A 25,869-nucleotide genomic window follows, 5' to 3' on the forward strand; every position below is an offset into this window, starting at 1 on the left:
CCACCAAGGCCCTTACTAAGCACCAAGTGTGGCTTTTTGGCACACTTGTGGAATAATGTCAAAAATGTTTTCATACAGTTTGTTTTTAATTCTTTTACACTGTTTTCTATTTCATCAACTTGAGCCGTAAATAAAAATACCAAATACTCAATAACTGTCACATTTTTTAACCCTTTAAATGCCGTGTTTGTAATGTAAACAAACCATTTTTTTGGATGCAAAAAAACACAAAAAAATTTTTTTTTTTTCAGTATACTACATAAAAAGTGGATCACATATTATCTGTTTTTTTCATCCTGGCATATGTCAGTGATCAACTCCAACATTGGTTAATTTGCATTATTATTTTTGGCGCTAGGTCAAATATTCAAAAATACTAGCATCTGTCACCAAGTGTACGTAAAATGCACACCTATAAATCAAACTATTAAATATTATATACTGATTTATTTTTCTGCTCTAATTTGATTTTATTTTTGTAAATCCAGGTCAGCCCTAATCATACAGATCAAATGTTAGAAATAGTGCGTTTTAGGCACACTTGGCAGACAGATGCTAGTCTGGTCATTTTCTTTTGTTTACAATGTGCACATTTGAGTTGGTGGGCAGAATTTTAAAGATCATGCAAAAATGAACAACTTTTGAATTCTAACCTTATTTAAATTGCGAAAAATAATATGAAGTTTTTTAAAACGAAGTGCAAACTGTGCCTAAAAGGCGCACCTGGATACCGGAGGGTTAACAAATATTGGAGGGAAATCTTTCTTACAATTTCTCAGCTGTTAAGCATCAAACTAGAACCAAACCCCTTGACTGCTCTATTTGGGCTCATGGAAGGGGAGGATAAGTTACCTACAGAAAAACCATACACTTTATCCTTCACCGTCCTTCTGGCTCAACGAGTGATCCTGCTTAGATGGAGGGATGCTTTCTTTCCACTTGTGCACAGTGGGTGGAAGACACTACGTCCTCCTTAAAACTGCAGAAAATTAGATACTCGCCTCTGGAAAGTGTGGGCTCCCTTCCTAAAAACATTCCAGACCCTGTAAATGCTTGACGTTGAGGTGCAGTTTAACAACACTGCACACTTCAGACTTACTCCCAGTGCAGGTTTCTGCTGTAAGAAAATAGCGCTTCTGCAATATATCGCGATATTTCATTTCACAATACTGTATCGATATTAAAAAGTACTGTATGGATATTTTTAGCTATTTCTTCAAATGCAGATATTGTGGAGGTTCATTTTCCTTTTTTTTGTTTCTCTTTTTTGTTTATGTTTTATTTATTATTATTTAACACTCTTTTATTAAATAATGTTAGTTCTTTTGTTGGGATCGCACAAAAATAATGTTATGATGTTACTTATGAACAAATAGAATATGAAAATTTGAACAGGATCTTAAACTGTAATGTCTGTAAAACAGAATTTAAGTTTTAACACAGGAAAAGTTTGTGATACAGCATTACATTTACATTTACATGTATGCATTTGGCAGACGCTTTTTTCCAAAGCGACTTACAGAGGAAAAATCAAAAAATGAAAGAAAAATACAAGAATAGATTAAAAACATAAAACAGCTGTACAATTAAAACCCGGTCGTACAGAATAATAAAAAGCAAAATAATAGACTAAAGTACAAGAATAAATTAAAAGAGACATAAAAGCAGCTGTACACTTAAAAACAGTGAAATAAAAATACCAAATAAAAACATGACATTAGAAACATTAGATCCTGTTGGGATGAAATAAAAATGTGTTTCGTATTTGTGCAGATTTCTGATGTAATTCCATTCTTCCAGGAAATAATCTTTTATAAAAGAAACAAAACCAATTTAAAAATGGCCCTTTTAACAGTATTGTGATATATCGTATTGTGATCCTAGTATTGTGATTCATATCGTATCACCAGATTCTTGCTGATACACAGCCTTAGCTGTGATAGTGATCCTTTACTATGTCTAGTGCACTGGCAATGACAGAGGAGGGATTATTTTATGTACAGTCTGTTTGTTCTGTTTTGTTTTTTTATGGTGCTAGCTATGATTGATCTACACCAGGGCTGTCAAACTCATGTTAGTTCAGTTCCACATTCAGCTAAATCTGATCTGCAGTGGACCCAACCAGTAAAATAATAATTTAATAATATAGAAATAATGTCAACTCCAAACTTTTCTCTGTTTTAGAGTGAGAGAAGTAAAATTACATTATGAAGATGTTTGCATCTACAAACTATCCTTTCAAACAATGTGAATAACATGAACAAACTGAAAAAATGTGTAATTTTAACAATATTCTGCTTCAGTTTATCATTTCCACATGTACATTATAACTGACAGATCACAGTGGATCTACAAACACACAAAACATTTAATAACAGACAGAATCTTGTTAAAATTGTACTTACTTCTCTTAAGACATTTCAGGTTGTTCATATTTGTTCAGGTTATGCAGATATTTTTGCAATATTATACTTTGTAAATGTAAATGTTTTCATGTGTTTACTCTAAAACAAAGAGAACAATTTGGAGTTGTGAGTATTTCTAGGTTATTCTGAGATTGAATTGGTCTGAATGTGGAACCTGAACTAAAAGGAGTTAATATCTTATTGTAATTTTTGCATTTCACAAATTCATCCTACAGGGCCGGACTGGAGCCTTTGGAGGGCCGGATTTGGCCCCCGGGCTGCATGTTTGACACCTGTGCACTACACCCTACACGCTCACTTCAGATCTCTGTAAAAATCATTCAGCACTGCACTTGTATTAAACTGAGAACACTGTAATAAAAAAGATCTTGACCAAAAAAAAAAAAAAAAAGATATCCCTTCAGATAAATAAATACTATTCATTTATTTCTCCTGTTTCTAATGCTTTTTTTCTCATTTTTCACACTTAATTGTGTTATTTTCTTAGTTTTTGATTACTGTCACGACTCTAATCCTGCATTCCTGAATCCTCCAGTTCTCCGCTGTTATTTGATCCCTTTTCTGTGTCTCCAGATTAAGCCTGACTGTGTGAAACCTCCGTTTGGATCAGAACATTCTGCTAAATCAGCCTCCAGCCCTGTGAGCTGTGACTTTCTGTTCTCGTCCCCTGATTCTCCGCTGAGTTCCTGTTTCAGGGTGGTGAGTATGAAAACACACATGTTAACAATCTGATGTGTGTTTCAGGAATTTCTTGCAAACTTTTATCCTGAGTGGCAAATGAGCTTCTAATTTCTGAGCATCATTATGTAAATGAGAGATTTCAAGTGGTGAAAGATGTTTATGAAATATGACGACCGTGACTTTTCTTTACTTTTTCTTTTTTGTGTGTGATTGCTTCCATGGCTGTTGCAGAATTTGGATCAACGCTATAACACACATAAAACAGTGTCTTTCAACCTTGGGGTCATAAATCACAGCTGGACTGACTGTACATATCCTGACCAAGGAAAATCCAATTCTCCCTTTGTGCAGTAATCTATACCTGGATTTACTGCCTCTATCCACAATAATAGACATTATATAGACTAACTGTCCTCTAAAATTAGTGTTTATTTGCAACAAAATATAGCAAACTATTACATGTTCAAATCAAATTTATTTTAGCAAAAAAAAAAAAAATAACCGTTTTGAAAGTTTGGGGTCGCCAGAAATTTGTGATGTTAAAATGGGGTCATGAGCCAAAAAAGGCTGGAAACCACTGTTATAAAAACAGGCCAAATAAGACACCAGGGCTGTGTATCGGCAAGAATCTGACGATACGATACAAATCACAATACTAGGATCACCATACGATATATCACAATATATCATGATACTGTTAAAAAGGCAATTTTTTGTTTGTTTCTTTTTTTTTTTTTAAATGATTATTTCCTGGAAGAACTGAATTACAGCAGAAATCTGCACAAATACTAAACACATTTTTATTTGATCTCAACAGGATCTAATGTTCTATCACCAAATGTTCAAACTGTTCAAACTGAAATTCTGTTTTACAGACATTCCAGTTTCAGATCCTGTTCAAATGTTCAGATTCTATTAGTTCACAACTAACATCAGAACAGTATTTGAGTTCAATCCCAACAAAGGAACGAACATTATTGAATAAAACAAGGTTAAATAATAATAAAATATACACTATAAAGAAAAACAAAAAACAAAAATGAACCTCCACAATATCTGCATTTGAATAAATACCTAAAAATATCCATACAGTACTTTTTAATATTGATACAGTATTGTGAAATGAAATATCGTGATATATTGCAGAACCGATATTTTCTAACAGCCACAAGACACAACACTTAAGTAAATACTTCCACTCCTCAGTTATATGTTAAAATTAGTCCAATAAATCACAAACTACTTTTTTTTTTAAATTGTTGTCATAAATGCTTCCTAATATTCTCATATAGGCTTTTGTGAAAGATTATTCTACTTCTTTGACAAAAATAAATACATAACACTAAAAATAGAAATAGTAAAGGTAATAGAAACCAAAACACTAAGCAATGTCAACATTTGAGACAAACACAGAAAATATATTATAATGCATCCATATGTTTCTTTTCATGTGCCTGTGTGTTGCCAGTTTCACATATGTCTTATATTTTCTGTAGAGGAGTTTTCACAATTATTGTGTCTAAAGTAAGACATTTATTTAGTTTATCAAGAATTATGTTGCAGAACTGCAAACAAAATTCAAACCAGATAATCTGTTTTTTTTTGTTTTGTTTTTTACTTTTATGCCTTAAAGGCATGGTTAAAAAAAACATAATTTATGACACGTTTGTATAAGCATTCACACTCATCCCATCAAAAACTGGAATGTCGTATTAAAATGTAGTATAACTGTCTACACACTTATCCCAGCTTAATGTTTGACATGCTCTTAAAATAAAGTGAGTCAGAAAAACAGATATGTGAAAATGATTCCAGCTGTGAAGCAAACAGAAAATAACATTCTTCTCTCACAATTCTTTTTTTTTCCTTGCCATTGTTGCTCATTCTCTTCATTCACAAACACAAGCGAGAAATGTTTAGACAGAAAACATAGTTTTCTGTCTAAAATGTACTCCTTAAAAATCTTCTATGTAATATTTGGACATTTTTCTGTTTGGAGTCTGTTTAGTTCACAATAGCTATCTGCATTTCTAAGCTAACGAAAGCTAACATTGAAGCAATAGAGGAGCAAAAGAGAAAAACCAAAGAACTGAAGAGAAACTGTGATGATTTTCATGGAAAATCCAACCTGAAACCCAATACATAGAAATCAGCATATTGTTACTATTATTGTTGTGGATATAAAAAAAAAAAAAAAAAAAAAAAATGGAGAGTATCATTAATTGTTGATAGATTTTTTGATTTGTCTTTATTTTAGATTTTGCACTTTTGCTTTTGTGTGCTTTTGTACTTTTGCTGCCGTAAACCTGGAATTTCCCCTTGTGGGACGAATAAAAACATGTCTTGTCTTATCTTATCTTATCTTATCTTATCTTATCTTATCTTATCTTATCTTATCTTATCTTATCTTATCTTATCTTATCTTATCTTATCTTATCTTATCTTATCTTGTCTTGTCTTGTCTTGTCTTGTCTTGTCTTGTCTTGTCTTGTCTTGTCTTGTCTTGTCTTGTCTTGTCTTGTCTTTTCTTTTCTTATATTTTGTTATCTTATATATTCTTATTTTATCTCATCTTATATTTTCTTATCTTACATTTTCTTATCTTATATTTTCTTATCTTGTCTTATCTTATATTTTCTTATATTTTCATTTCTTATCTTATCTTATATTTTCTTATCTTATCTTAATTAAGAAATGGACTCAGTTAATGTCAACAAATAGCCGGCTTCAGTACAAGGCAGACTCTATATCAACATAAGCACAAGTTTGTGTGAATCTACTATGATCCAGCTTCACAAAAATCATTGAAAGTAAACTCATCACATTCAATTCCTTTACTACTTGTTTTTGTTTTACCTGTACAAGAATGAATGAATGAATGAATGAATTTATTTTGGTTTGTACATTAATTATTGCACTTAGTACAATAACTAAAACAAACATAAAAACCAAAAAAAGGAATAGACTAGAAGCAGAAGCTTATTTATTTGCCTCTCCTTTTCACCTGATACACTGTTTACATTAAATTATATGTGTACAGCATCAAGCATTCACACCAGAACCAGAAAAAAAAAAAAAAAATCAACAACAAAAACATGTCTACCATCTCAGTTCAATATTCTTAAATAATTCTAAACTGAAGGCTTTTTTTTTAAAAAAAAAACTTTGCCAAAGGAGTGAATAACTTAAATTCATCATCAAGTCCTTTCAATAATTTCACACCCACAACCCCAGTCCATCTAGACTTCAGATTTGTCCTCACTTTAGTCCATTCTCAAATATAAAGATCTCTGAAATTATAATTGTAGTTATAATATAATATAATATATAATTACTCTCTCTTAATTCCAAGAAATCACAAATGGTATTTTGGGACATTTGTATCCCCCATCTTCCATATACCATTTAGAAATTATTTTTTTTATATCTCTTTTTAAATATATTTAATATATGTTAAATGTATTTGATATATTAATAAATATAGAGTCATTCTGTTAGTTAAAAAAAGCATTTTTAGGATTGTTTGATTCTGATGTTTTTTGAGAAATGTGACATATGCTCAGATTTATTAGGCTTATGTATAAAGCTTTGATGAAATTAACTATATTCACAATGATTTGATAATGCACAGATAACATGGAAACCATAAGGAGGTATACATTGTGTTAGTGGAAGTTTATAAAGAGAAAAGGTCTCATTAGCACATTTATTCCACTTAAAAAGAAAAAAAAAGTGTTGATATTCTCTGTGTGTGAGGCCCCTGTTTGCATGGGTAATATCCCTCTCCTCATGGGCTTCATGTATCTCAGAGTACAATGTGATATCATGAAACTACAAAAATATACACGCCACTTTTAATTGGCATTAATTGGTGTGTTATCTGTACGCATTATAAGCTTTCCGTGTGTGTTTTCACGCTGTGTCAAATACCACAAACTGAGGGTTAGGGGTTACCGTTATGTGAACCAGAGGTCTTGACGTAAATTGACACGTGACCAAATAGCACTGAATAACACGCGAAACGACGAAAATGCGTATGTATAGCACGTCAAAGGCCATAAGAACTACGGTGACATACAATGTGATGTCATGAGCTCGGTCTCCAGATTAACCTCTTGTCACAGTTTCGGTCGATCGGTGACACTTAAGGTTGCATTGAGCGATTTATGGACACGCACAATGATGGAATGACTTGACTTTTGGCCTTCTGGATCCAGCTCTGGTCTTCTGATCAGACTGAAACAAACCGATGATTGAGGACGCTCCTTTCTGCATCAGCAGAGGCGTCTTTCCTGCACTGGAAAAAAAATCCAAATCTTACCAAGTGTATATTTCTCATTTCTAGTCCAAATATGTCATCACACTTAAAATAAGACAGAATCTCATTTGATGATAAATTCATACCAGGAAAATTTGATGATAGATTTAAAAGTTGGGCTGATAAAGGAATTACAGCCATATGCACGATTATTAACTCTTTCAGTGCCATGGGCCGATTAAATCGGCTTTACGAATACAACCTTTAAAGTGCCACGGGCCGATCAGATCGGCTTTGGAGAACACGCCATATTTGTGTACAAACAAACCATCCACCCCCATTTCTTTCTCACATTTCGATGACGTTCTTTCTGTGTCCCCCTTTTGAGACCAATCAGACGGGAATTTGAGGTCACGCGACCGAATAATATTTTTATATCTTTTTAATGTTTCTTATTCTCCGGTGTTTCATCAGAGGGAGCCCTCCATGCCGGGGGGCGGCTGTGGACTCCGGGGGCTGTGGCGCCTTCTCTCACTGGGGTCCGCTCCTTTCTGGTGGGTGGGGGTCCCAGTTGGCCCTCTCCCACTAGTTGGGATGCGGGGCTGTGTTGCTGGTGCCTGGTCGCTGGGGTCGGCGGCTGCCTCCTGGTGCGGATGGTTCCCTGAGACAGCGCCTCCTAAATTGATGTTTTACTTTTACTTGTACATTTTTGTTCTGGTCTACCCGTGCTCAGTCAGTCTTCTTAAGTATGTGTGAGCTTGTGGGTTTGCATGTATGTGTGTGTGTGTGTGTGTGTGTGTGTGTGTGTGTGTGTGTGTGTGTGTGTGTGTGTGTGTGGGTGGGGGGCAGTACTGATTTTTAAACTGATATGTAAAGCACTTTGTGCTACAGTTTTTAATGTATGAAAAGTGCTATATAAATAAAGATTATTATTATTATTATTATTATTATAAATTATGCAAATTACGATCAATAATGAATCGGCTGCGTCCAGTGCGTTTTGAATCTAATCAGCAATCGGTCGGATGTTACCGAGCAGTTTCCTGCAGGATTCTTCAAATATTATAAAAACGACGCGAAATATTGAAAAACGGCCAAATTCTGTGGCACTTTTAAGGCTTATTAGCCCCTTAACTGTCTGGCACCGAAAGAGTTAAAAAAGGAGAAATGAAAAGCTTCCAGGAGTTAAAAAATATATAGAAATGAACTAATCAGGACTTCTTTAGATACTTGCAAATGAAGGACTATTACATTAAAGATATTAAAACAAGTGAGGATAAAACACATCCTATCATAAAACTACTTATACAAGCTTATGGTAATGCTGTCCCAAAAACTGTCAGTTTTGTACGGTTGTTTGATGAATTCTAGAAATGATTCAACATTGTATGTTCAAACCAGATGGGAAACAGAGCTGGGTGAGGAGATCCAGAGGAGATCTGGTACAATATGTGGGAAACACACCAACCAACATCACAGTCACCTAAAGGGAGAGAATTTAATTGGAAAAATCTAATTTGTTATTTCATCACATCTGAAATTAAAAGTAAACAAATGAATACTCAACAGCTTTGTTGCAGACTTTGTAATCACATGGATCCAGATCACACATGTTTTGTAAATGCTCACATATCCAACCCTTCTGGGGGAAGGTTCACTCAGCTCTGTGTGAGGTTTTAGGATATTCAATCCCAAATTCTGGTCTAGTTCTGTACCTCATACATTTGTAAGAATCAGTTCATAAAAAAGACACATATCTGGTCCAGATCCTTCTGGTGGTTAGGAAGAAGGCCAGAACAAAGAACTGGCTTCAGACTGAGGCTCCATTTTATAAACAATGGATTTCAATCATAGATGATAGCTTTGTCATGGAACATCTGACAAATAAACTGAAGTTAAAAGAAAATGTCTTTATGAAAAACTGTGGAAAATGGCTGACATCCACAGACAAATGTATCTATGAAGGGACCTGAATATTCTGACACCAACACAGGCTGTTCTTTCCATCTGTTTTTTTGTTTTTGTTTTTTTGCTCTTTTCCTGCTCCTCAACCTGAGGAGACTGTTTTATACTGTTAAAAATGAGAGATAAAAATTGTTAAAAAAAAAAAAAAACAACAATCACCTAAAGAGCAACTTGTCAGTGAGATATAAGAACTGATTTTTAGACAATAGATCTTAAAAATCTTGTTTCCATAAAGATAATTTCACTTGTTCCATTGGCAGATTTTTTTTTTTTTTTTTTTTTTGCTTGAATTAAGCAAAAAAACAAACAAAAAAAAGGTTTTAGGTGATTCTGTCTTATTCTAAGTGTGATGACATATTTTGACTAGAAATGAGAAAAATGCACTTGGTAAGATTTAGATTTTTTCCAGTGTGATAGGGATGAGGATATAATTCTGTGATGTTTTTAGACCAGACACCAGATTGTCCGCTCAGATGATGAATTTAACATCAACACCACTAAATCAGAATGAACCGCAGGATGATTTCAACCAACAGAATGCAGGTAGTGCACTTTGAACTTCAACAGAGGCTGTAACTTATTGGAAAAAGTGAGTCTGGGTCTAACAAACAAATAAATCATTAAAAAAAACAACAAATTACTTGTCATAATAGTTTTTCCTGCCAAAAAGTAACTCTGTGAAATTGGATGAAGCTACATATTATTCTTGACAGTAAGTCTTTATGAAAGGCAGAATGTTAGGCTGTTATTTTAAAACCCATTAAGAACCCAAAGCTTCTTCAAACCCATTTTTTCTCCTTGGCTTTTGAAACAATGTGAGATGTTTGAAGGTACTATCTTTATTCTATTGTTTTTATTTGCTAGTGGTTTATTGTTCTTATTTATTTATTTATTTATTTATTTATTTATTTATTTATTTTTAAATTGTATGGCTTTTTAATCTATTCTTGTATTTTATTCTTTTATTTGGGTTTTATTTATTCTTCTGTATAGCACTTTTCTCTTTTTTGTAGTTTCTATGTCTTTAAATCTATTCTGTATTTTATTCTTCTGTTTTGGTTTTAATTATTCTTCTGTACCAAGGTTCTAATAGTTTTGTATTTTTCATTCTAGTTTAGTTTTATTTAGTTTTGACTTTTTTTCTCTAATTCAGTTCGTTTTAATTAGTTTTTAGAGCAGGTTTGATAGTTTTTATTAGTTTTCATTATTTCCTAAATGCTCAGTTTTTAGTTTAGTTTTCGTTTTAGTTTAGTTTTAGTTTTTTTTTTATATCTTTTCTCTTCTTCTCTGTCGTCGTATTCAAATAAATCCCAGACAGGACTCTGCTGCTTTAGTCTCCATGTTTCCAGGTAGAGTGGGGACCAGAAGACGACTGGAAACCACAAGTGAACACAAGTGATGGACCCTTAAATATCATACGGTGCCAGCAGTTAAAACTGCTTGAGGGAAATAAATCGATTTCATATCAATCCGACATTGACAAAGATGAAAACTAAGGGAATTTTATCCATAATTTTTATCCGTTTTAGTTAGTTTTGTAAACACACAATACAGTTTCAGTTAGTTATGTTTTTTTTCTTTTAATTATAGTTTTAATTTATTTCAGTTAACGAAAGTGTTCTTACAATTCTAGTTTTCGTCATTTCGTTAGTTTTCGTTAACAATAGTAACCTTGTTCTGTACTGCACTTTGGCCTGCTGCAGTTGTTTTAAAGTGCTTTATAAATAAAGTTGGATTGGATTTGAACACTGCTGCTCCCCCTGTTTGTGATTAACTCTGAGTTGTGCTTTCATGTGTGTTTGTGTTTTCAGGTGGATCCCGATCAGTTCTGGTCAGTATGTGAGTGGAGTTCATCCAGAGCCCCGTGCAGATTAGCATCTGCCTTTGTTCATCTTTGCCAGCAGAACTACATACCGCTGGAGGTTCCTGTCCAGTGCTGTAAGTCAGGCCCATAGTATACGACCAACATGTGCTAGTTTTGACATACAGTATCTGATCTATAGCACCCTGCTTCTGTGGTGTGTCAGCTAAATTTATTAACCTGTGCATTTTAATCATCTTGTTTTTGTTTTAGTGAAAGTGTGACGGAAGCCTGAGGTTATAAGGAATGAAGATGCAAGATTTATCACCTCTTTTAGCTGCTAAAACTGACAAATTTACACTCAAACCACTGGCTGCATTACATAACTCACATAATTAGCTTTTATTGCATTTTGGATCTTGTTGTATATTTACAATAGTTTTCTTACTTCCTGAAATGTTACATTTTATTAGCCCCATTGCACCAGTAATGTGAATGTTAAACACTAACAGATTAGTACGACGGCGTATTAGGTCCACATAAGGAAAAAAAAGACGTTTGTCACTATTAGAATAAAGTCGTCATTTAACAAGAATAAAGTCATAGTTTTAAAAAATTCATTATTTAACAGGAATAAAGTCATTATTTAATGAGAATAAAGTCGTACTTTTATGAGATTAAACTCGTAATATTTTGAAAATTCGACATAGTTTCCAGTTTTACAGCGAAGGACACAAGTGAAGCAGATCCTTTTCCTTCTGTTGGACTGAAAAACTCACAGTAGAATACAGTTTGTTCAGAAACTCAAACCCTCTGTGTTTAGTTCTGCTGTTTCCACTGATAGTCCTACAGATGAACACTGCAGCAGTTTTTCCAAAACTAAAGAGACAATTTACTCCAATCAGTTCAGTTCTTCCAACAAACCCAAACTTGTGCAAACTGTCCTCAAAGTCCTTAAACTAATGTGTGGATGGAGGACAGACTCAGTATTTGACCTTTGTGTCTGAACCACAAATGAAAGAAGAACTGAACTAAATGTTCACAGTTCGACATCCATGAGCAGAAACAACTTCTAATTATATTATGACTTTATTCTCCAAATATAATGACTATATTCTTGTTAAAGTAATGTAATGAGTTTTTTCTCGTTAAATAAGAACTTTATTCTCGTAGTGACAAGCGGGTTTTTTTTCTTATGTGGCCCTAATACGCCGTCGTAGATTAGATTTTTTTTATTATTATTTCATTATTAACCAAGAAGCTACTTTTATACATATATTGTGGTTTGTAGTACACACACTGAAGAATTATGGGAACAAATGTAAATGCAACTACAGTAACTAACCATCACAACCAGAGTGATCGTAGGGATCAACACATATTTTTTATACGGTTTAAGAATGTGTTTATTGCTGTATTCGATGTAACCAGTGAAAGTAAAATGTGAACTATGTAATACTTTGTTGAGTGAATTGTTTTCAGTGGAAGATGGGGATATAGTTGTTTATCTTGGACTTCTGTCTCTGCGTGACACATTCAGCGATCCAGACAATGTTCCGACTCTCCTGCTCCTTCAGTTTGATGTAAGAATAAAATACTCCAAAGTGGAACTGCTGCAGGAAAGCGAGCGTGTTCAGCTTCACCTGCAGAAAGAAAGTAGAAATGACTGAAACGCTGCTCAGGTGTTGACATGAACAGTTTTTGGCTTCAATAATTTAATTTTTTTGCATGTCAATAATCAAGTTCACAGTCTTCCACACATATACCGTACTTTCCGGACTACAAGCCGCTACTTTTTTCTCGTTTTGAACCCTGCGGCTTATACAGTGATGCGGCTCGAGTATAGATTTTTACGGGCTAACGTCCTCCAGGGGGTGCTCTAGCAGGAAGAGCAAAAGTGAGACAGACTGGAGGAAGAGGTGATGAAGAGGAGGAGTTTCAATCTTAACTTTGAACAATCATTTTGCGTCTCATGCATAAACCCTCATCATGGAAAGCACACGAAGAAATGCATATTTTGCGGCTTTTAAGTTAAAAGCAATCAATGTGTCTGTAAAGAAGGAAATAGAGCTGCAGCACCGAAGTGCCATTGAGCAATAACGGAGGATAGACGTAGGAGTGTGATGGAGAATTTGAGGATGTTCAACTGAAGAAGATGACTGCAGTGGTTTAATGAGCAGAAGGAAGATGAACATACAGATCAATGACTTTTCTGGGTTTGTGAACCAGCCGTGTTACAGACACTGTTTGGAAAAAAGCAGTGAAGGGATGGAAATAAATATTTCAATAATATGTCTGTTTACCATCTGTCTGTGGAAATATCTCATATCACAACGTGGACACCTGCGGCTTATTGTCAGGTGCGATTTATAGCCCAGAAAGTACGGTAAACACATTCAGAGTTCACTGTGATCCGAAAAATAAGGGAAAAGTAATTCATTCATGAATTTTACAAATTGCTTAGCCCTCAGAGTCATGGGGTGAATTCTGAGCGAGGGCAGAACCTATAGGGAGCAGCCATTCATACCCGACAGTGGGATTTCTGTGCTTGTTTGTGCAGCCGTAAGCTTTGTACTCCCAGAGACGTGAACATGTGTCATCTTAAACTGACGTCTGCTGCATGGGCTCAGTGACCAGCAGCCTATCATGTGTGATCTGTTGAACTAGCTCGCAATCAAAATTCACTACAGGTCCCCTTTAAGACCTATTTATTTATTTATTTTGAACATGCAAAGAAACGAAATAAAAACACAACAAAAAAAATGAAACAAAAATAAACATTTAAATGAACAAAATCTATCTTCAGCACATACAAGTCTGAATTTTGCAAAAGGAGTAGGAAGAAGTATAAACGTATTTAATCCAACCCCTCAGGGCTTTTACACCTTTATCACTAACTTAATACAACAATCAACACAATTTTCCTAATTTTAGCATCGAACCACAAAAAAAACTGAATTCTCCACACCAGTCTGTTCATGTCAGTGCAGTCATACAAACACTCAACAGTTTAATTCACTAATTCCAGTAGATTTATCAGTTCAACATCATAAACAAACAGGCCTCAGTGTCATTATTACATACTGTAATCTCTCAAGAATCAATTCTTTATATCTGTTTTAAACTGAATTCTGTTTATTTGTTTTATCTCCACACAGTTTTCTTCCACAGATGTCATAGAAACTTTTGAACTTAGTGCGTACTTTAAGAATCTGTAAATTTAACTTTCCCTTTAAACCACAGCCTCCCTCTGTTTCACTAAACATTTCTTGAATATTCCTCTGCAGTCAGTTATTCTTCGCTTTATACATTATTTGAATAGTTTTGGTCTAGGTCAATGAGTTTTACAGTTTTAGGTTGGAAAAATAGTGGATTTGTGTGTTCACGGAAACAGACATTGTGAACAGTTCTTCCTGCTCTTTTTTGCAGTAGAAAAAGTCTGTGTAATGAACTTGTATATGTACAGGGTGGGGAAGCAAAATTTACAATATTTTGAGGCAGGGATTGAAAGACAGTGTATGACCAATTAGTTTATTGAAAGTCATGAGAATTTATTTGCCACAAGAAAATTGACATAATAGAAAACGTTTTTATTCTATGTGTCCTCCTCCTTTCTCAATAACTGCCTTCACACGCTTCCTGAAACTTGCGCAAGTGTTCCTCAAATATTGGGGTGACAACTTCTCCCATTCTTCTTTAATAGTATCTTCCAGACTTTCTCCTAATAGTTTTGCTCATAGTCATTCTCTTCTTTCCATTATAAACAGTCTTTATGGACACTCCAACTATTTTTGAAATCTCCTTTGGTGTGACGAGTGCATTCAGCAAATCACACACTCTTTGACGTTTGCTTTCCTGATTACTCATATGGGCAAAAGTTTCTGAAAAGGTATGGACAGTACACTATTAACTGCTTAGTCAAACATTAAAGAGGAACTTACCAGGTCCAGTCACATAATATACAGTACGGTGCAAAAGTACTAGGCCAATATTAGGTTAGCAGATTAAGGAGAGTTATAATGAGCACACACATGCATCTATTCAGATCCAAACTCTATATATATATATATATATATATATATATATATATATATATATATATATATATATATATATACACACACACACACACACAGGGTGGGGAACCAAAATTTACAATATTTTGAGGCAGGGATTGAAAGACAGTGTATGACCAATTAGTTTATTGAAAGTCATGAGAATTTATTTGCCACAAGAAAATTGACATAATAGAAAATGTTTTTATTCTATGTGTCCTCCTTCTTTCTCAATAACTGCCTTCACACGCGTCCTGAAACTTGTGCAAGTGTTCCTCAAATATTGGGGTGACAACTTCTCCCATTCTTCTTTAATAGTATCTTCCAGACTTTCTCGTAATAGTTTTGCTCATAGTCATTCTCTTCTTTACATTATCCCTTTAACTACCCCACTAAGAGGTACCTGATGAGTAACTCAACCATATGGTCGAACAGGCAGTTAAAGGGTTATAAACAGTCTTTATGGACACTCCAGTTATTTTTGAAATCTCCTTTGGTGTGACGGGTGCATTCAGCAAATCACACACTCTTTGACGTTTGCTTTCCTGATTACTCATATGGGCAAAAGTTTCTGAAAAGGTATGGATAATAGTGTTAGGTATGATTATGACATCAATATATGTTTGGTTTCAAAACAACTGACGTAGTGCCTGCTGAGAAAAAACAACTAAATGTTCATTGTAAATTTTGCTTCCCCACCCTGTATTTCCCCATACCTCCAAACAGTCACTTAAATAAGGTCAGATCACTGAATTCTACACAATCTGAAGTGATTTTTGATCTAAGATCCCCTTTGCTCTGGCCAGGACTGAGATGCTTCTGGATAGTTTGTTTTGTGCATGTTTTAAGTACCTACAGTGTCAGCGAGGACTAAGTGGTTCAGTGGATGAATGAGTTCTCTAGGGACAGTTCTGGCTTTCCCATGTGCTACGTACACATGGTTCAGATAGAGCAGCAGTATCAGGGTGTTTCACAACTTATGGCCAAGTGGTTAAAGGGTCTCCCCACTGCGTGTTCCACTCTTGCCGACAGCGGTGCAATATTTTCTGTGACAGACTGGTTTCACATCCAGGGCTTATCATACCTTCATCTATAGCCGAGATAAGCGTCAGTACCCCCGCAAGACTATGTTCGAACCGCAGGCAAAAGGCTCAGATCTGCCCATATGTGACCCATACCTGACAGTCTGAACAACACAAATCTAATTTTTTTTAAATCGGACCCAGGCCACGTTCATACATGATCCAAAATCAGATACATAATGTGACTTCAGTTTGAATGGTCCAACTTTTACATCATTGAAATGCAACAGATGTCATAGCTGTGCGCTTTACTTAAACATAATGTGCTACATGTGACATTAGGTATTCTTCTGAGCATGTGAGTCACCTCAGGACTGTAGACTGTTTGCACATGAGTCTGATGGAAGTCACATTTGGATTAGAATGTGAACAATCATGCAAAGCAAAAAAAAAAAAAAAATCATACTCCAGCAAAAAAAAAAAAAAAACCTGAAAAGCACTCGGAGAGCACAGACCTCCACCAAGGCAGATCTGTCCTCCCCCCAATCACCACCAAAACTTAATCATTTGTTTCTTGTGCCAGTATCAACATTTCCTGAAAATTTCCTGGAAATCCATCCCTAACTTTTTGAGTTATCTTGCAAACTAACCAACAAACAAACAAACACACACACACACACCCTGGCAAAAACATAACCTCATTGGTGGAGGTAAAAATCATATGCCAACAAAAAAAAAAAAATTCAGCAAAAATAATTGAGCATTCAGACCTGCAGTGTGAACACAGTATTAAATTGACCAAGTACACTGTAAAAAAAAAAAAAAAAAGCTGTAAAAAAAAAAGGTAATATTCAGGCAGCAGAGGTGCTTAAAAAATACTGTTAAATAACTGAAAATAACCATCTCATAAAAATACAGTAATTTTCCATCATTAAAACACAGTTTTTTTTGCCTTAACTTTACATGAGATTTTGCTTCTTTTTTTTGCCCTTTTAATGTTTAATAAAGAATATTTACATGTATTAAAACAATCCAATTCCCTACAAATATATATATATATATATATATATATATGAATAATTTTCAGTGAGACTCAGTCGTCCAATCCACTGATAAAAACTGTATTTGGACATTTTATCAGTGCTTATACATGTTATACATTCACAACAATACATTTATTCAACATTTTTGTTGTGAAACCTCCGGTAATTACACAAGATATTTGTCAATTAACAAACAAGTCTGGTTAAACTGACAGAACAAATACTTCTGTTACCGTTAACTGTCAGTAATTTTATCTGGTTTTAATATTTTTTTTTACAGTATTAAACTTTAACAGTTTAGTCTCATAAATAGAAAGTAAATATTTGTGAAATTATGATACATTTGCAAATGTATTTTAACTGTGTTTTTCTATGAAAAAAGAAAAAAAAAATTCTTTTAAAAAATAGAAATGTTATGGTTATTCACAGTTACAGTTTTTTCCTGTTATTTTACATTTGACATTTGAAAATCAGTCTGTTTTTGTCATTTCATTGATATTTTCCTATATCTTAAAAATACAGGAAAAATCTGTCAAATAAACAGTGAAAATTCTGTTAAATTACAGATTTTTTTTTTTTACAGTGTAACCTAAAGTGCATGTCTGTGGACGGTGGGAGGAAGCCACTTGACACAAATTTCCACTAAGATAAAAATCATGAAAGGGTCAACATGATATCCAAGGAATGATGAGGGAACGTCTTCAACTGTGACCCAAAAGTTTACTTGACTCAAGTATGAACTCATGAAATGCCGTTCTAGTTCCAGAAGGTTGACAGTCTGGTTCACTGGGATTGTAATAACTTCGAAAAACACTTTTGTTTCCGTTTCACCACACTCCTCTGTTAAAGTAGTTGAGATGAAGTGACGACAGCTCCATCACTAAAACATACACCTATTCCATCTTATTGAAGTCCTTTCTCGTCTCCGCTACATGTATTCTATTACACAGACTAATGTTTGGTTCAGTGGCTCTGGGATCACTGAGAGGCTGCAGTGAGCCGCAGACACATGATACAGTTCATGTATGACAAATGTCTAGGAGCTTTGCTAGAAACTTAGAAAGCAATAATTTAGATAACAGCGAAGAAGTATTCTACTGTTCAAGCATGACAAATTAGAGCAGGGGTCTCAAAACGTGTCCCCCCAGAGGTTCCAGTCCGACCCCTGGGATGAATTTACAAAGTGTATAAATTCCACAGTCCAGGCTATGGAACTCATGTTAGTGTCGGTTCCACATCCAGACCAATCTGATCTACAGTCAAATAATAACAGCAGAAGAACACACACAAAAGAATGACTGCAGATTTACCACTGGGTTTGATGGAAAAAAAAATATTACATTATGTCTGTAAATAATGACAACTTCACTTTTTTGTTTTTGTTTTAGTGCAAAACATAACATTAAATTATGAAAATCTTTCCATTTCCAAACCCTCCTGTACCAATAAAATGTGAATAACCTGAACAAATGTGACCAACCTGAAATGTCTGTATTAAATTCAGTCCAGTTTGAACTCTTTTCTTCCTGTTCCTCAGTGTTTAGTGTCTTTGTAGATCTGATCCAGAATGCACATGGACTAATGAGAAGTTACTACTCAAAAAACACCCAAATTCACCCAAAAATGACCTTAAAACCACCTAAAAATTACTAAAAAAAAAAAAAAAAAAAAAATGTAAAAATTACTGAAAAACTACCTAAAACTCATCCAAAAATTACCAAAAAAAACACCTAAAAATTACTCAAAAACCACCTAAAAATTACTCAAAAACCACCTAAAATTCACCCAAAAATGACCAAAAAAACCACCTAAAAATTACTCAAAAACCACCTAAAAATTACTCAAAAACCACCTAAAATTCACCCAAAAATTACCAAAAAACCACCTAAAAATGACTCAAAAACCACCTAAAAATTACACAAAAACCACCTAAAAATGACTCAAAAACCACCTAAAACTCACCCAAAACTTACCAAAAAACACCTGAAAATGACTCAAAAACCACCTAAAAACAACTCAAAAACCACCTAAAACTCCCCCAAAAAACACCTAACATTATGCTTATAAATAATGACAACTTCAAATTTTAGTGCGAAAAATAATATTAAATTATGAAAATATTAAAGAAAATGTAAATGAAAACATCTAAAGACAATTCAGTCCAGTCTGAACTCTTTTCTTCCTGTTCCTCAGTGTTTAGTGTCTTTGTAGATCTGATCCAGAATGCACATGGACTAATGAGAAGTTACTACTCAAAAAACACCCAAATTCACCCAAAAATGACCTTAAAACCACCTAAAAATTACCAAAAAAAACATGTAAAAATTACTGAAAAACCACCTAAAACTCATCCAAAAACTACCAAGAAACCACCAAAAAATGACTCAAAAACCACCTAAAACTCACCCAAAAATTACCAAAAAACCACCTAAAAATGACTCAGAAACCACCTAAAAATGACCTTAAAACCACCTAAAATGACTCAAAAACCATCTAAAACTCACCCAAAAATTAACAAAAAACTCCCCAGAAATGACTCAGAAACCACCTAAAAATGACCTTAAAACCACCTAAAAATGACTCAAAAACCATCTAAAACTCACCCAAAAATTAACAAAAAACTCCCCAGAAATGACTCAGAAACCACCTAAAAATGACCTTAAAACCACCTAAAAACAACTCAAAAACCACCTAAAACTCATCCAAAAAACACCTAACATTATGCCTATAAATAATGACAACTTCATATTTTTATCTTTGTTTTAGTGCAAAAAATAACATTAAATTCTGAAACTATTTCCATTTCCAAACTCTCCTGTACCAATAAAATGTGACTAACCTGAACAAATGTGACCAACCTGAAATGTCTGTATTAAATTCAGTCCAGTTTGAACTCTTTTCTGCCTGTTCCTCAGCGTTTAGTGTCTTTGCGGCAGATACTTCAGGGCAAAAATCGGGCTGACAAGGCCACCATAGGACCCATAAAAACTGAAGTGAAGGTCGTCATCGAGACTGATGGACGAACAACAGCATCTTTGTAGATCTGATCTGTCATGCACATGTAGAAATGATAAGATGAAGCAGAATATTGTTAAAATTGCACTGATTTTTCTTCAGAAATTTCAGACTTTTCAGGTTATTCACATTTTTTTTGTTTGGATAGTTTATAAAAGTATTTCATCATTTAATGTTTTTTTTTTTTTTTGCACTAAAACAAAACCAAAAATTTGGAGCTGTCCATTATTTATAGGTTATTATGCAATTATTTTATTAGTCTGGTCCAGTTCAGATCAAATCGGGCTGAATGTGGAACCTGAAAGAACATGAGTTTGAGAACCCTGGGTTAGAACATTGTAGTTAGTGGAGGGGGAGCTGCAGAAGATTTATCCTCCTGAGTATTTAGAATGTGACTGGTCCAAGTAATAAAAACATGGAATTATTGGAGGACTTGTATATGGAAAAAGGCCATAATAATATTCACAGATGGAACACTGGGTCTTTTTTTTTTTTTTTTTTTTACTTTATTTATTCACTGTGAGTTCTGGTCAGTCATGTATTGTTGGTTTACTGTAGTTTTCAGCTTCAGCATTCAGAAAAAATCATTATAAACGCAGATAAGTGTGCTTTTAATCTGCTGAAAATTTACCGTACGAACAGAAATCTTGCTGAAACATACACACTATTAAAATCTGAATCTTTAGAATTAATGTATCATGACACAGATAGGTGCCATATGAGCAGTTAGAGAGCGTACTTTGACAAATAGAACATAAAAATGACAGAAAAGTAGCACGTGTGGACTCATATGTTTCCCTCAGGCCTGTTTTTGTGTTCCATTTTATTTTTTAACCCTTTCGTGCATAGTGGTCATCACAGTGGACAGCTGTTCTGTTTATTTATTTTGTATTATTTATTGGTTTATTTAATAGGGATCATACATATTTGTCCAATCCATTCCAACTTTATTTGTAAAGCACTTTAAAACAACCGCAGTGGACCAAAGTGATGTACAGAAGAATAATTAAAACCAAAATAGAAGAATAAAGAATTAGTTGTTTTAGTTCCACATCAGCTGACACAGTGGACACTTATGCACCATCCCATACACTGGCATTCAGACCATTACTGTAACTGTGCTGTTTATGCTAAGTTACATGCTAATGCTAATTGTTATTAGACTGTAATTAACAGTTTTTGGGTTTTTTTTTAAATTAAAGTTGTTGTTTTTTTTGCATATTATCTCCATGCAGGTATGTTAAAATGTGAGAAAATATCAGATTAGCAGCATTAAAACTGTTTTTATTGCATAGTTTCTCACAGTAAATCAGTAAATACATGTTTGTTTGTGTCTAAAATGAAACACATGGTGTCCAGCTGAGAGGACAGTTTTGTAACTCCATGAAAAATAGGTTCGTGAAAAATCAATCGCATAGTTTTTTTGGGGTTTTTTTTTTCATGCCTAAAGAGAAATAAAAACACTGAGGAAAAAAATCTTAAGGTTCTTGTAATTCATGCATGAAAGGGTTAACGGTCACATCTTGCCAGAATTTTTGTTTTCCTAAAGATATTCTGCGCATAAATTGTTGCAAAGATGGAACAAATTGCTGCATAAAAACCTCCACAATACGGGAAATACAATTTTTCACACTCATACTTTTCCTGCGGGCAGGAAACCCAGCCCAGGATTTACAATGCCCATGTTCAAACAAAACCTGCACCCATGGGTTGAGGCATGCATCCATGTGGCTGTAATTCTAGTTTACTTTGTTTTGGTGCAGTTTCCCTCTGACCTGCTCTGTAGGACTGTAAGAAAATTAGAACATTTTGTAATAATGTTAAGAACGGGACAGAAATCAGAAGATGCCTGAATATAAAATACTGTTTTTACTGCCTTTTATTCTGAGTCTGAATCTGAACTTAACAATATAATATGAACACATGAAACAGTCATTACAGCTGTCAACCCTCTGCAAAAACTGGTGTTCTTCCAAAATCTGTCACGGCTAGATTTTCAAGTCTGAAACGAGGTGCAGAAGTCTCATTTCCTTTCAGACTGCTTGGATTACAATGTCAGAATAAACTGTAAGATTTACCTCTTGTTCAAAGAATCTGTCCTCTAAGGTCTTGTATTCTGATCCTGGTTCGGGATCATCAAACACTGTTTTATAGTCCTGCAGGAAATCAGAGGTGAGAGTTAAAGGTGCTTAACCCTCCAGTATCCGGGTGCACCTTTTAGGCACACTTTGCACTTTGTGTTAAAAACTTCATATTATTTTTCACAATGTAAATAAGGTTAGAATTCAAAAGTTGTTCATTTTTGCATGATCTTTAAAATTCTGGCCACCAACTAAAATGTGCACATTGTAAACAAAAGAAAATGACCAGACTAGCATCTGTCTGCCAAGTGTGCCTAAAACACACTTTTTCTAACACTAGAACCACTGTTTTTGATCCAAAGCCACTAAGGCATAAATTCTGCTTTTACTGATATCTGGGCTTCATTTGAGAGGTGAGGGTCTAAATTAATTTATTAACGTTGTTGTTAATCATTGACATATGCCAGGCTGCAAAAATCAAATAATATGTAATCCACTTTTTATGTAGTATTTTGAAAAAAATAAAAATAAAAAATCATATTTTGTATTTTTTGCATCAAAAAATGTAGTGACATCATGATGAAAAGAGATTATTTAAAGGGTTAAAAAAAATGTAAAATGAATTATTATTTGATCTGTATGATTAGGGCTGACCGTGATTTACAAAAATAAAATCAAATTAGAGCAGAAAAATAAATCAGTATATAATATTTAATAGTTTGATTTATAGGTGTGCATTTTACGCACACTTGGTGACAGATGCTAGTGTTTTTGAACATTTGACCTAGCGCCAAAAATAATAATGCAAATTAACTAATGTTGGAGTTAATCATTGACATATGCCAGGATGAAAAAATCAAATAATATGTGATCCACTTTTTATGTAGTATATTGAAAAAAAAATTTTTTTGTGTGTTTTTTGCATCCAAAAAAAAAAAGGTTTGTTTACATTACAAACACGGCATTTAAAGGGTTAAAAATGTGACAATTATTGAGTATTTGGTATTTTTATTTACAGCTCAAGTTGATGAAATAGAAAAAAGTGTAAAAGAATTAAAAACAAACTGTATGAACATTTTTTGACATTATTCCACAAGTGTGCAAAAATGGCCCACTTGGTGCTTAGTAAGGGCCTTGGTGGACGGGATACCAGAGGGTTAACACATGACCAGCAGCGGTTGAGAACTGAACTGTTTTCGATGAAATGAGACTCACAGGATAGCAGTGGGCCACAGCTTTCACCTGTTGGTGGTCGTCTGCTTTCCCCAGCTGCTGCAGACCCTCGGGATGAAGTTTTCCACAAGTTGGGTAAAGTGCGCTCCGGTCTGCAGCGCTCAGATCTGTCCCAAAGGAGTTCACGGTGATAATGAAAGCCCTCCTGTCAGCTTCAAACTAGAATAATGCACATATTAATTCTTTAACCCCAACGTGTCTGTGGTGAGTGTTTTAAATGTATGATTTATTTTAAATATTCATAAAAATTCAACTATTTGCTTAAAAGCTAAACTTTCAAAATGTGATGATAGAATAGACTTTGTGGTTTCCAACGTAATCTGAGCATGCTCCAAAACATAGAGCAGTGAGTTTTGGGCTTTTTTTTTTTTTCTTTTTTTTTTTTTTTTTATACACCATTTTCCTTGTGGTTTTTTATTACCCCTCAGCGGAGGGGTAATAAAAAACCTGTCTGTCTGAAGAATGCATTGACATATCTGCATCAAATTTATACTGTGGATGTATCTTGCCATGGAGCAAAAATAGGTGACCTAAACCAACTTTTTCAAGATCAAATGTCCTTGTGCAGTTCTAATATCTGAGTACTTTCAAGTATAAATATGTACGTACTAAGTTTTACACAAATACATTCTAATCTAAATTATAGGGCAGAAACTTTCAAGAGAATCTGACACTATATTTGGCCGAGGAGGATTAAAAGTGTACAGCACTTTATGTTTGTTTTTGCTTTTTTTTTTTTTTTTTTTTTTTTTTTTTTACACAGTTTTCCTTGTAGTTTTTTAGTTCCTCTTGACCAAGGGGTATTGTAATTGATTTGTCGTTTGTCTGTCCATCCAGCAACATAATCGCATTATCTGAAGAATGCATTAAGATATTTGCACTGAATTTATACTGTGGATGCATCTTTGCATGGAGCAGAGGTCTACGGAGAATAGGTGACCTTGACCTATGTTTTCATGGTCAAATGTCCTTGTGCAGTTCTAATATCTGAGTACTTTCAAATATAAATATGGACATACTAAGTTTTACAGAAATACATTCTAATCTAAATTATAGGGCAGTGACTTTCAACACAATCTGACACTATATTTGGCCGAGGAGGATTAAAAGTGTGCAGCACGTTGTTTGTTTTTACCTTTTTTTTTTTTTTTTTTTTTTTTTTACACAGTTTTTCTTGTGGTTTTTCAGTACCTCTTGGCCGAGGGGTATTGTAATCGATTTGTCGTCTGTATGTCCATTCGACATAATCACATTATCTGAAGAATGCATTAAAATATCTGCACCAAATTTATACTGTAGATGCATCTTGGCATGGAGCAGAAGAACATTGAGAATAGGTGACCTTGACCTACTTTTTCAAGGTCAGATGTCCTTGTGCAGTTCTAATATCTGAGTACTTTCAAATATAAATATGTATATAATAAGTTTCACACAAATACATTCTAATCTAAATTATAGGGCAGTAACTTTTAACAGACTCTGACACTATATTTGGCCGAGGAGGATTAAAAGTGTACAGCACTTTGTTTGTTTTTGCTTTTTTTTTTTTTTTTACACAGTTTTTCTTGTGGTTTTTCAGTACCTCTTGACCGAGGAGTATTGTAATCGATTTGTCGTCCGTCTGTCCATCCAACAACATAATCACATTATCTGAAGAATGCATTAAGATATCTGCACCAAATTTATACTGTAGATGCATCTTGGCATGGAGCAGAAGCCTATTGAGAATAGGTGACCTTGACCTACTTTTTCAAGGTCGGATGTCCTTGTGCAGTTCTAATATCTGAGTACTTTCAAATATAAATATGTATATAATAAGTTTTACAGAAATACATTCTAATCTAAATTATAGGGCAGTAACTTTCAACACAATCTGACACTATATTTGGCCGAGGAGGATTAAAAGTGTACAGCACTTTGTTTGTTTTTGCTTTTTTTTTTTTTTACACAGTTTTTCTTGTGGTTTTTCAGTACCTCTTGGCCGAGGGGTATTGTAATCGATTTGTCGTCTGTCTGTCCATTCGACATAATCGCATTATCTGAAGAATGCATTAAGATATATGCACCAAATTTATCTAGGGCAGTAACTTTTAACAGACTCTGACACTATATTTGGCTGAGGAGGATTAAAAGTGTGCAGCATGTTATGTTTGTTTTTACTGTTGTTTACAGTGTTATGGTGATTTTCCTTGATTTTTTTTATTGTCTTTTTATTGAGTTTTAACTGCTTTTTGGAGTTCAACCAGGTGTCAAAAATTTAGAAAAAAGAGCCCTAAAACAAAAACTACT

General features: G+C 34.2%; 2 protein-coding genes across 2 annotated transcripts in view; one reads left to right on the top strand and one right to left on the bottom strand.

The window, feature by feature from the left end:
- Window positions 1–11,644, top strand: part of LOC115437396 (uncharacterized) — a 105,224-nt gene extending 93,580 nt beyond the window's left edge. Inside the window, exons 34-36 of the mRNA XM_030160623.1 lie at window positions 3,000–3,125; window positions 11,142–11,268; window positions 11,405–11,644. Coding sequence (XP_030016483.1) covers window positions 3,000–3,125; window positions 11,142–11,268; window positions 11,405–11,415 — 264 coding nt within the window. The 3' untranslated portion in view covers window positions 11,416–11,644. The remainder of the gene's footprint in view (window positions 1–2,999; window positions 3,126–11,141; window positions 11,269–11,404) is intronic.
- A 26-nt stretch (window positions 11,645–11,670) lies between these two features.
- LOC115437976 (V-type proton ATPase subunit d 1-like) overlaps window positions 11,671–25,869 on the bottom strand; it is a 28,642-nt gene continuing 14,443 nt past the window's right edge. Inside the window, exons 6-8 of the mRNA XM_030161398.1 lie at window positions 23,563–23,739; window positions 22,345–22,422; window positions 11,671–12,774 (exon numbers count right to left, since the gene is read on the bottom strand). Coding sequence (XP_030017258.1) covers window positions 12,610–12,774; window positions 22,345–22,422; window positions 23,563–23,739 — 420 coding nt within the window. The 3' untranslated portion in view covers window positions 11,671–12,609. The remainder of the gene's footprint in view (window positions 12,775–22,344; window positions 22,423–23,562; window positions 23,740–25,869) is intronic.

The sequence above is a fragment of the Sphaeramia orbicularis genome, chromosome 17 (genome assembly GCF_902148855.1).
Source record: "Sphaeramia orbicularis chromosome 17, fSphaOr1.1, whole genome shotgun sequence".
NCBI lineage: Eukaryota > Metazoa > Chordata > Actinopteri > Kurtiformes > Apogonidae > Sphaeramia > Sphaeramia orbicularis.